Below are 13,117 nucleotides of genomic sequence, written 5' to 3'. Positions count from 1 at the left end.
ACATACATAAACAGAATCAGAAATGAGAAAGGAAAAATCACTACAGACACCAAGAAATACAAAGAATTATTAGAGAATATTATGAAAAATTATATGCTGACAAACTGGATAACCTGGAAGAAATGGACAACTTTCTAGAAAAATACAACCTTCCAAGGCTGACCCAGGAAGAAACAGAAAATCTGAACAGACCAATTACCAGCAACAAAATTGAACTGGTAATCAAAAAACTACCTAAGAAAAAAATTCCTGGTCCAGATGGCTTCACTGCAAATTTTATCAAACATTTAGTGAAGACCTAATACCCATCCTCCCAAAAGTTCTCCAAAAAATAGAAGAGGAGGGAATACTTCCAGACTCATTCTATGTGGTCAGCATTGCTCTAATACCAAAACCAGACAAAGACACCACAAAAAAAGAAAACTATAGACCAATACCCCAATGAACACAGATGCAAAAATACTCAACAAAATATTAGCAAACTGAATTCAAAAATATATCAAAAAGGTCATCTATCATGATCAAGCAGAATTTATTCCAAGGATGCAAGGATTACACAATATTTGAAAATCCATCAACATCATACACCACATCAACAAAAAGCCAAAAACCACTGAAAAAGCACTCGACAAAATTCAACATCCATTCATGATAAAAACTCTCAACAAAATGGGTATAGGGGGCAAGTAACTCAACATTAATAAAGACTGTGTATGACAAACCCACAGCCAACAGCATTCTTAACACTGAGAAGCTAAAAGCTTTTCCTTTAATATCACGAACAAGATGCCCTCTCTCCCCACTTTTATTCAACATAGTTCTTGAGGTCCTAGCCATGGCAATCAGACAACACAAAGAAATAAAAGGCATCCAGATTAGTAAGGAAGAAGTTAAACTGTCAATGTGTGCAGATGACATGACATTGTACATAAAACCTGAAAAAATCCACCCCAAAACTCCTAGAACTACTAACTGAATTCAGCGAAGTTGCAGAATACAAAATTAATACACAGAAATCTGCTGCATTCCTATACACTAACGATGAACTAGCAGAAAGAGAAATCAAGAAAACAATTTCATTCACAATTGCATCAAAAAAGAATAAAGTACCTAGGAATAAACCTAACCAAGGAAGTGAAAGACCTATACCCTGAAAACTACAAGACACTCATGAGAGAAATTAAAGAAGATACCAATAAATGGAAACACATACCCTGCTCATGGATAGGAAGAATTAATATTGTCAAAATGACCATACTGCCTAAAGCAATCTATAGATTCAATACAATTCCTATCAAAATACCAACAGCATTCTTCCACGAACTAGAGCAAATAGTTCTAAAATTCATATGGAACCGCAAAAGACCCCAAATAGCCAAAGCAATACTGAGAAGGAAGAATAAAGCTGGGGGTACTATGCTCCCCACTTCAAGCTCTACTACAAAGCCACAGTAATCAAGACAATTTGGTACTGGCACAAGAACAGACCCATAAACCAATGGAACAGAATAGAGAGTCCAGATATTAACCCAAACATGTTCGGTCAATTAATATATGATAAAGGAGCCATGGACATACAATTGGGATATGACAGCCTCTTAAACAACTGGTGTTGGCAAAACTGGAAAGCTACATGTAAGAGAATGAAACTGGATCACTGTCTAGCCCCACAGACAAAAGTAAATTCAAAATGGATCAAAGACCTGAATGTAAGTCGTGAAACCATAAACTCTTAGAAAAAAACAGAGGCAAAAATCTCTTGGGCATAAACATGAGCAACTTCTCCATGAACATATCTCCCCAGACAAGGGAAACAAAAGCAAAGATGAACAAGTAGGACTATATCAAGCTGAAAAGCTTCAATACAGCAAAGGACACCATCAATAGAACAAAAAGGTATCCTACAGTATGGGAGAATATATTCATAAATGACAGATCCGATAAAGGGTTGACATCCAAAATATATAAAGAGCTCATGCACCTCAACAAACAAAAAGCAAATAATCCAATTTAAAAAATGGGCAGAGGATCTGAACAGACACTTCTCCAAAGAAGAAATTCAGATGGCCAACAGGCACATGAAAAGATGCTCCGCATCGCTAATCATCAGAGAAATGCAAATTAAAACCACAATGAGATATCACCTCACACCAGTAAGGATCACCACCATCCAAAAGACAAACAACAACAAATGTTGGCCAGGATGTGGAGAAAGGGGAACCCTCCTACACTGCTGGTGGGAATGTGAATTAGTTCAACCATTGTGGAAAGCAGTATGGAGGTTCCTCAAAAAAGTCAAAATAGAAATACCATTTGACCCAGGAATTCCACTCCTAGGAATTTACCCTAAGAATGCAGCAGCCCAGTTTGAAAAAGACATATGCACCCCTATGTTTATCGCAGCACTATTTACAATAGCCAAGAAATGGAAGCAACCTAAGTGTCCATTAATAGATGAATGGATAAAGAAGAGGTGGTACATATACACAATGGAATATTATTCAGCCATAAGAAAACAAATCCTACCATTTGCAACAACATGGATGGAGCTAGAGGGTATTATGCCCAGCAAAATAAGCCAGGTGGAAAAAGATAAGTATCAAATGATTTCACTCATCTGTGGAGTATAAGAACAAAGAAAACTGAAGGAACAAAACAGCAGCAGACTCACAAAACCCAACAATGGACTAACAGTTACCAAAGGGAAAGGGACTGGGGAGGATGGGTGGGAAGGGAGGGATAAGGGGGGAAAAGGGGCATTACGATTAGCACACATAATAGGGGCGGCATGGGGTGGGCTGTCCAACACAGAGAAGACAAGTAGTGATTCTACAGCATCTTACTACGCTGATGGACAGTGACTGTAATGGGGTTTGTGGGGGGGACTTGATGATGCAGGAGTCTAGTAACCATAATGTCACTCATGTAATTGTAGATTAATGATACTAAAATAATAAATACATAAGTTAAAAAAAAAAAAAAAAAAGACATATGCACCCCTATGTTTATCGCAGCACTATTTACCATAGCCTAGATACATAAGCAACCTAAGTGTCCATCAGTAGATGAATGGATAAAGAAGATGTGGTACATATACACAATGAAATAGTATTCAGCCATAAGAAAAAACAGATCCTACCATTTGCAACAAGGATGGAGCTAGAGGGTATTATGCCCAGTGAAAGAAGCCAGGCGGAAAAAGACAAGTAACACATGATTTTCCTCATTTGTGGAGTCTAACAACGAAGCAAAAGTGCAGGAACAAAACAGCAGCAGATTCACAAACTCCAAGAAGGGACTAGTGGTTACTAAAGGGGAGGGGTGGGGGGGAGGGGGGAGGAGAAGGGAATTCAGGGGTATTATGATTGATACACATGGTGTCAGGGGGTCATGGTGGAAACAGGGTAGCACAGCGAAGGCAAGTAGTGACTGGCATCTTACTACACTGATGGATAGTGATTCAATTGGAAATGGGGAGGCTTGATAATATGGGTGAATGTAGTAACCACAATGTTTTTCATGTGAAAACTTCATAAGTGTGTATATCAATGATACCTTAATAAAAAAAAATATTTTTAATAATAATAAATTAAAGGTTTCCAGATCTCAAAACCCACCAAAAACCAAAGGACTAAGTATAAACTTGAAAAGCATTCATATGTGACTAACCACATAGGAAAAATGTTCACTTTAAGTAAAGCAAACTAAAGTAGTAAATGACAACCACTTCTGCATATCAAAATGCCAAAATTAAAATATATTTTAAAATGTGCTGACAGAAGGGAGCCCACATTCCTGGGCACAGCCCAGCTACCAAAGGAATCGAGAGGCACCAGAAGCCATTGAAATGATTATATATTTTGATCTAGCAATTCTGCAGCCAGAAATCTGTCCTAAAGAAATCACCATGTGCAGATTAAGAAAATGTTTGTTGAAGCATGTGTACAATAAAAATGGAAAATAACATTAAATATTAGACAAGCAAATCTAACTAAAAATGATATAGTTAGATCATGAAATAAGATGCAGCCACTTGAAGTAATATTGTAGAATAAGATGTAATGAAAGAAAACCATGAGAATTTAATTGGACAGGAAAGAAGTTGACTGATGAACTAGGAACAGTATGCAATCGCTTTTCCATTGGAAAAATGTGTACTAATGTACAACTCACCACTTTACTGTGGTGGTATGCACATAACATAAAATTTTCCATTTTAACCATTTTTCAGTTTGCAATCGGTGCCATTAATTACATTCTCAATTTGTGCAATCTTCCCCACTGCCTACTCCCAAAACTTCCTGTCTCCGAACAGAAACCCGGGACCCATTAAGCAACAGCCCCCCCAAGTCCCAGCCCCAGGGCTCTCACATCTACTTTCAGTCTCTGAATTTGCCTGTTCTGGGTCCTTGCACTGTGGAGTCCTCAGCACTGTCCGGCTAACGTCTCACCTCCCACAAAGCTCTCCCACTATTCAGGCTGAGCACTGCCCACTGGCACAGTGCAGTGTGTTCACCCACCCGTCCACTGGGGGACACCTGGGCTGTTCCCTCCGCCGGGCTGCTGAGAGCAGTGCTGGGTGTGCAGGTCTTTCTGCGCCCGGCCTGCGGGTCTCCAGGTCCCACCTGGGAGCACAACAGCCAGCCGCACAGTGACTCCACTGTTTGAGGGACCGCCCAACTGTTCCCACAGTAGCCATGTCATTTTACATCCCACCAGCAGTACAAGGGCTCTCATTTCTCATTTCCGCCAACACTTACTTTCTACTTATTAGATAACTGTCCTCAGGATGTGAGATGGCATTTCACTGTAGTTTTGATTTTTGTTTCCCTGATGACTCATATCTTTCCATGTGCTACTGGCCATTTGTGTATCTTCTTTGGAGAAATGTCTACTCAAACTTTCTGCCCCTTTGTGAACTGGTTTGGACTTCTGTTGCTGAGTGGTAGGGGTCTTCATATATTCTGGACAGTAATCTCCTATCAGATACAGGATTTATGAATGTCATGAATAGCCCCATGAATATGTGGGGTTTTGCTCTCTTGCAAATGTCCCTCAGTACATAAAAGTGCTTAATTAGATGGAGTTTAACTTATCTATTTTTCTTTTATTACCTATGCCTTTGGTGATATTCAAGAAATCACTGCCAAATCCAGTGTTGTGAAGATTTTCCTCTGTGTTCTTCTAAGAGTTTTATGTTTTAGCCCTTAATTTCAAGTCTTTGATCCATTTTCAGTTAGGTTTTGAATGCAGTGTGCAGTCAGGGCCCAAACTTTGTTCTGCGGGTGGTCTCCACCGTTTGCAGCACCATCTGTTGAAAGACCATCCCTTCTCCCTGCTGAATGGCCTGGGCTTCCTTGCCAACGGTCACCTGACACACAAGCGGGTTTATTTCTGGCTCTCTGTTCTCTCCACAGCCTTTATGCCAAGACCGCGTTCTTAGATTACTGTAGTTCTACAGTGAGTTTTTAAGTCAGGAAGTGTGAGGTCTCCAGCTTTGTTCTTCAGAATGGTTTTGGTTGTTCCAGGTTCCTTGAGATTCTGTATCAATTTTGGGATGGGTCTTTCGGTACCTTGTGAAAAACAGTGCTGGGTTTGATAGCCAGGGGACGGACTGTGGCCACTCTGGGTAGCGCTGACATCACGACAACACTGAATCTTCCAGTCATGAACGTGGGTCTTTCCACTTCTGATCTTCTTTACTTTCTTTCAGCAAGGTTTCCTATTTTTCAGTGTACTTTTGCCTCCTTAGTTAAGATTATTCCTAAGGGTTTTTTCTGATACTACTGCAAATGAATTGTTTTGTTTTCTTAATTTCCTTTTTGGACAGTTCACCAAGAGCACAGAAACACAGTGGCTATCTCTGTACTGGTCTTATATCTTACAAGTTTCCTGGATGCATTTGTTAATTTTAACAATTTTTATGGAATCCTTAGGGTTTTTACATATAGGATCATCTCATCTCATCTGGGTACAGATTGGCTTACATCTTCCCTTCCTCTCTGGACGCCTTTTTCTTCTCATTTGCCTAAATGCTCCAGGAGGAACACAGACAAGGGGTGCATCCCAAGCGAAGGAGGCTAAAGACTCCAACCAACAGTCACCGCCCTCGCTGCCCGCCTGGTGTCTGTACGACAGAGCTGGGGCTCACCATCTCCTGCACACGAGCCAGGAACCAAGGAGGGAGAACAGACTGGGCCAACGACCCGGTGGTGTCTAATGGGTCACCGGTTCCTGACGATGCTCCCACATGGACTGGCCCCGTCGTGTCTGAGACATGTCTACACAAACAGGAATACGACTGGGCGGCAAGCATACCTTGGGATCCACAAGGGCCCCGGCCTTGATGAGGTACTTCACGGCGTCCAAGTGGTTGTTTTCTGCTGCCTCCATCAGTGGGGTCCTCTGGTCTTCGGAACAGGTGTCAATATTCGCTCCCGCCTAGTGAAACAAGGGACAGTTCAGGTGTGTGGACAACTGCTGCGGCAGCCCCACCTGGTGAGGAAACAGCTGTGGGCTGCAGACACCTGAAAACAGAGTGCTCTCCCTAGGTGTGACCTTCGCTACGGACCAGCAATTTCTGAGTCTTCCAAAAGCCAATTCAAAGACATGATCACTCTACTAAATCAAACCTTTGTTTAAGAGGAGCATTTTCACTTCTAAATAATCTGATAGAAAATGTATACAGCACATTTCCACAACACCCTTAGAAATGAGAAAGAAGGTGGTAACTTTCTAAAACAGGCGAAGAAGCAGTACAGAGGGGGCTGCTCAGAGGCAGACAGTGGCCTGGCCTGCAGCGTCTGCAGGGCACCCCAACTCAGCAGCCCCCTCCACCAGCCATTTTACCACTTGCCAAAATAAACTGAACAAAAACTAACTTCAATTGTCTATATTTTGAAGCAATTTCCAATTTTTCCAATAGAGCGTGGAAAAGGAATGAGCCAGCAGGTGTAAGCGGGTAAGTTTCTGTCTGTCTAGGAGGCCCCACCTATAAAATGGGTGTGTGCAAAAAGCCGAGTCAGATGCTTGGTAGCTGGCGATTCCCCACAGTGGGTGAAACAGTCGAGCTGCTTGGACTGATGTACAGAGAACTAGTGTTTAGTTTACAAAATAAATGTTTACCGTGGGAAAGAATGAAAATAGTATTGCTCTTACTACACAAGCAATTACAAAACAAAAGTAGTGCGACTGAGTAAGGAATTTTTAAGCAGCCCTACAATGGGGGTGCAGAAGCCAGGGGGCCAAGCTGTCCAGGGGCTCCTGGAGTCAAGCCTCCCAACTCATGGGCGCAGAGCCACTGGTCCAGAGCTGGGAAGAGGTCAAAGAGGCTGATGCATCAAGGCAGGGAACAGGGGCAGGGGATTTCCAACACACAAAAATCCAAAGCCAAAGGCAGGCAGCCCAATCCGGGGGAGAGAATTCCATAGCAGCTAATTTTAATATATAAACTAAAACGCACACAAGATAAGGTGCAGAGTGAGGGGCGGCTAGCATGGGGTCAAGTCTGCACTCTGGCCTGTGGACAGAGCAAGAAGCGCCCTCTGCAGGTGGAGGCCAGGTGCCACCTGCAAACTGAGCACATACACTTGGCAATGCCCCTCGACCCCTGAAACACTCAGTGAAAGAACAAAGGGGGCTTGGGAGCAAACGTACTGGGCAGTCCCCCCCAAGAGGGCCAGAGCCTGTGAGGGCAAGACGGGACTGACGACCTAGGGCAGAGCCAAAGGCCAGGGCTGGGGACTTGGGGTGCAGGTCTGAGTGAGCCACAACCCCAGCTGGACAGTGCCGAGCTCCAGCATGAGCACCAAGACCCTCACAGGGACCCTGACAGCCAGGACCCAAACCAGGAAGGTGCTCATCCCCCAGAGGGGGGCAGGGACATGGAGAGCCTGAGTCAAGAGGTCTCTGAGAATCTTAAGACCAAGGGAGGAGACAGCATTGAACTGGCATCTGCACATAACCGGGAGGAATTCCACCCTGCGTGCACACGGTGCAGAGCCACAGGCCTCCAAGGAAATACTGCGAGTGTCGCAGGGTGGACTGACTGGTGGCCCAGGTGGCAGTCCTGAGGGCTAGGAAGAGAGCACAAAGCCAGAGCTTTTCCCGGGGAGGGCACGTGGGCTGGTTGCTAAGCCTCCCAGAAACAGCAGCCTTGGACTCAGGCAAACTAGCAATGAACCTTGTCTCATCTCCTTCCTGGGAAATCTCAGGAAAGCTGCTTGGGTTCTGGGGGAAGAAAAATGCACAAAATCAGAGGCCTTCAAGTCCAGGAACCTGCAGCCTGGATCATCAAATCCAACACGAGGCTGAGAATCTAATTTGAAGTGAAGCCAAACTGGTTACGCTTCCAGGCATTGGACAGACATCCATGCAGAGTCGAGAAGAATGCCTACGTAGAAAGGGTTGGTTTTGCAAAATACTTTATCTTGCAAGAGCTTAAGACTCATGAGACACTGCAAAAGAGAACACAGGGTTCCTGCCCCACACCCAGCCCCAGGGCAGCATCTCATAGCCGCAGTCCAGAGGCGGGCAGACAGGTCACCCAGCCCATGTCCACTGAACCCATGAAGCTTTTGTTCTTTCCCTGAAAGAAGGTGGGCACAAAGAAACTCATGCTCAGTGACTCAATTAGTATTGTGACTTTTAAAGGCAGACAAACTGAAGCCACATGTTGGGAGATGCTCCCCCAGTGGTCAAATGACAGAGCAGCCTGGAGAAGAGAGGACAGTTTCTGGGTAGCAAGAGCAGAGCTCCATGCTGACCTGGTGGAAGCGGGTTCCCTTTGCCATTGCTTATTAACCAGAATATCTATGTTTTCAGGACTTTTCTGTATGCATCACTCACTCACACTCACACTCACACTCACACTCACACACACACACACACACACACACACACACACACACACACACACACACACACACACACACACACACACACTTTTAAAAAATTTTCTTTTTCAAAGAGAAAACAGGTCAAAGGAGTTTCAAAGGAGTGACAATGAGTCAGACAATGAAGTGAAGCAAGCAAAAACCAGTCTCAAGCCAGCAGAGAGGCCAGCCACGACCTCCCCATGCACAGTCCCATCACACATGGGGTGACCCCCAAACCCACCCTGGACCTTGTGGGCCCCTGCTCTCTGTTCCCACCTCCCACCTTGCCCCCCGTCCTGCAACAACTGCACAGTGCGCTGGCCATCACGGCCCACTCTCCATGCCTGCTCCCAGTGGGAGGGCACAGGCCCACACCTGCTCAGGCCATCTGTCCTCTGGAGTCCCACAGAGCACAGCTGCCTTGGCCACTCTCCCCAGACCCCAGTGTCCCCGTGGCCAGGTCTTGGCCTCCCCACTCCTGCTCCATCCATTCAGATGCTCTAACCAGAACTGTTACCAAGAACTGACACCTGTTCTCCCTGGCACTGGCCTCCAGGGAACCTCACTAGCCTCCAAGGCTCCCTCCGCAGAAACCGGTCAGTCTCAAAACTGGGCGAGTAGCACCTGCATGTTAGAATCACTGAGTCACCTTGGAGGTGAGAAAGTATGTGACTCCAAGCGACTGTGGAGAGAAGATACATGAGACAAGACAAAAATCGACCCAACAGAAGGCAACAAAAAAAGTGAAAAAATATCTTTTAAAAGGCTGAAAATCAGAATTATAAGACATCAGAAATGAACTTACACATCATAAATTACAATAACCATTAAATAGAATAAAGGTTCCTTTTAAAACATCAAGATGGTCAGGCAGCTTCTCAAATCTAGTGAGGTGCTATTTAAAGAGATGTGGCCACAACAGGGGCTCTCCAGCCCGAGCCAAAGCTGAGAAGGGTCTGGCGAGGACACAATGGGGATCGCCATGTACAGCAACAGGCACACCTGCTCTGAAACACAGATGGGGGCTCAGCTCAACACATCCTGGCCTGTCACACAGCTGCTGCATCGCCCAGCACAGGCCAGAGTAAAAGGATGAGGGAAATATTCCAGGTTAAAGGTGACTGGAGGGCGGAGGGCGGAGCGCAGTGGAGCGCAGGGTGAGCCCGCCGGCCTAAGCACAGGAGCAGGGTCCTCTGCGAACAGCAACGTCTGGGGCCCCAACGGCTGTGCCATCCCTGAGGATCACCAGGCAGCACAACCACCAGCTGACGAGGCTCCCCAAGCAACGACCTCCATCAGCATTTAGCACTTTGATGTGAACACACAGAAGTCATTGGAAATTTAAGAAAAGCCTTTAAGTTGAAAAACAGTAAATCACATGATGCAAAAGTGCAGCATTAAACTTCAAAGTGAATGTCACAGTGTCTTCAGAGAGACAGGAAGTGGGATGGGCACAGAGCGAACTCCGGGGGCAAGAAGGACTTGGGTCCCAGCATGTGGCGGCGTGGACAAAAGTCCCCAGAGGCGGGGCAGGGCGGAGACAGGACACAGGAACGGGAAGCCAGGGACTGAGTTCCCGAGGCCCAACGCGTGAACAGCAGGCCCCAGAGGACATAAGTGGGGACAGGTGGGGAGACAGCATCAGAAGTCTCCAGGGTGCAGGGCAGGAGTGTCCATGTTGAAAGGCCATCCAACGGATGAAGAAGGACTGGGCTGCACCAATGTGGCATTTTGGAGCAGTCAGTGCAAGGGAATCTGAGGCACCAAAGGCAGAGAACAGGTCACAGGAAGGATCAGATGCCAGGAAACAGGGCCAACAGAGGACCAAGGGAAAGGACGCCCCCAAGAGGGTTGGGGTGAGCGCACTAGAGGTGCTGGGTAGCTCATGTGTCCGCACACGTAGACAGGTGCACAGCCCTAAGAAGCTTAGGAAGAGCCAGCAGGAGGTGCAGAGGTGGCAGCCTTGAGTGGCCACAACGTGGCTGGTTTAGGAAGCAGCCTCAGGACCACACAATAAAGTCCAGACAGTGAGTGTGCCGAGCAGGCGAGGAGCCACACCCAGAAGACAGGGAGAAGGGAGAGCGTGCTGCCCGGATTCAACCCTCCCGAGGCTGTCAACAGACAGTGCTGAACACTGAAAACATGAAAACAAAAACAATAAATCAGGAATAACGTAAGCGGCACACAGTTTCAAGCGCGGTGGTGGCTGCCAAGAAGTGGCTGCAAGGCCGACAGCCATGCACCAGGCCCAGCCACACACTGCAGCCTCCTAGCACAGACTGACTTTTTAGCTCTCAGAACCATGAATCGTTACTTTGCTCTGATAAACACCAGGCAGGGCGTGGAGAGCTGCCCAACCTGAATCAGCATGTGGCAGACGTCCACGTGGCCCGCCTCGGCAGCGGCGTGCAGGGGCGAGCGCTTGCCCTGGTGCTCCATCTTGAAGTTGGGGTCGATCCCATCAACTGCAAACAGAGAGGGTTTGACAGTCACATCAGAAGCAGTGCCGCTTCCAGCATGATAGACAGCCACAAAGGCTGCAGAGACGCACGGGCAGACAACCTGGCCCAACAGCACACCATCACCCTACATCCCTGTGGGCAGACCAGGCCCCAGTCACACTCATAAGATTCAAAAGGAAGCCCTGTTCCACATGAACTTTGAAGGTGGGCCTGCGGTCAGACACCCCCTCACCTGGAGCTGCTCCTCTCTGCTCTAATGGGGCTCCAGGGATCTCTCTGGGGGCTTCCTGTGCTCCTGTGTGCTCCCAGCTGGGTGAAGGGGTAGAGCCCCAGGCGGGCCCACAGGGAAGGGTGGCCTGCTGAGCACTGCCCCCCAGCCTGCAGCAGACACTCAGACAAGGGAGCAGCCAGGGCAGACAGGCAGCCTCAGCCCCGCATGGACTCTACTAGGAGCAATCACAAATGCCGTAATGGGCCACACGGAAGAAAACTTTTAAACACACTGTTAAGCTTTCTTCTTGATTTACTGTTAAGTAAAGGGATTTTTCATCACCCTTTTCAATCCAGAGAAATCAAACCTAGGGCTGTGGGCTCAGAATCTGTCCCTTCTGCACCACGAGCCAAAGCTGAGGAGGGTCTGACGAGGGGACGTCTGGGTATCACAATGCACAGCAAAGGGGCACCTCCCATAAAGCAGAGACTCAGCCTGCATGCCCAGGCCTGGCGCACAGCTGCTGCGTCTCCCAGCACAGACACGACACCCTCTGGTGCCCATACAGCATGGGGGGCCCCAGCTCACAAACCTCACTTTTTAAAAATCTACATTTGTCCTTACTAACCATACACCTAGCTTCTTGTTTAAAGTAAGAAATTCATAGTAAATATTTGTACTACTGTGGATAACTTAACATGAGCATCATCAACAGGCTCAGCACCACTGGACAACCTACTTGCCCCACTCTGAGAAATCAGAGAGCCAGACGGACCAGCTGAGACAGGCACCACAATGGGCGGTTAACAGCCTGCTCGGGCCCAGCCAGGGTACTCACCCAGCATGAGGAGCACCTTCTGCAGCTCCCCCTGCCTGGCGGAGAAGTACAGCTGCTTCGGGTGGAAGCGGAGCTTCTTGGGTCTGCAGGGAAGCACAGGACAGCCGTGACCACCGCCTGCCCGGGCCGCAGGCTCGCCCAGCACACGCGGCACTCGCCACTGGCACACATACGGCAGCCTGGGAAGGCCTGGGTGAGGTCCACCTGCCGGCTCCTCAAGGTCAAGGGCACCAAACCCAGCAGGCTCGAGGCATCTCACACTAAAGACAAAATGGCCAGTGTCCTCTTCCTCACAACACAGAACGGTTCCTGGGGCTTCTGTTCCCACTGACCACAGAACCATCTCTCTGTACCCTGAGGTCAGGGCAGGCCTTGAGGCAGCATGGCCACCCACCTCCACCCAGCGGCTCCCTGTGCAGAGCCAGAGATGGGGCTGAGACAGAGGAGGGGGGCTGGGGCCCTCAGGAATGTGCCCCAGCACCAGGACTTCCCATGAGGAAGGGGAGCGGGACACTGGCCCCTCCAGGAGAGGAGTCAGGCTGTTCAGCTTCCCTGAAGAGGGAGGGGCCCCGGTGTCCCCAGGGAGAGGCTGCCTGCCTGCTCAAGGGCCAGACACCAGGCCCTCCTGAGGCCCCAAGGGGGTACCCCAGTGCACAGGGGCTGGCAGGTAAGCCCGAGGGCCACACAATCCAACCGTTCATTTCACAGACGAGGAATCGGCCAGCAATGT

General features: G+C 47.7%; 1 protein-coding gene across 11 annotated transcripts in view; it reads right to left on the bottom strand.

Annotated features, from left to right (window-relative positions):
- The window catches only part of EHMT1 (euchromatic histone lysine methyltransferase 1), a 142,901-nt gene that overhangs the window by 33,028 nt on the left and 96,756 nt on the right, over window positions 1-13,117 (bottom strand). For 6 of the 11 annotated variants that reach the window (XM_036900715.2, XM_036900707.2, XM_036900711.2 and 3 more), the window contains 3 exons: window positions 12,388-12,647; window positions 11,235-11,341; window positions 6,319-6,441 (listed from right to left, as the gene is read on the bottom strand). In XM_036900715.2, the coding sequence (XP_036756610.2) occupies window positions 6,319-6,441; window positions 11,235-11,341; window positions 12,388-12,647 (490 nt within the window). The remainder of the gene's footprint in view (window positions 1-6,318; window positions 6,442-11,234; window positions 11,342-12,387; window positions 12,648-13,117) is intronic. The other 5 variants (XM_036900719.2, XM_036900720.2, XM_036900716.2 and 2 more) reach the window with 1 other exon arrangement.

This window comes from Manis pentadactyla, chromosome 3, assembly GCF_030020395.1.
Source record: "Manis pentadactyla isolate mManPen7 chromosome 3, mManPen7.hap1, whole genome shotgun sequence".
In the NCBI taxonomy this organism is placed as follows: Eukaryota; Metazoa; Chordata; class Mammalia; order Pholidota; family Manidae; genus Manis; species Manis pentadactyla.
Note: the sequence above shows the minus strand (reverse complement) of the source record. Positions and strands in the feature narration are given on the sequence as shown.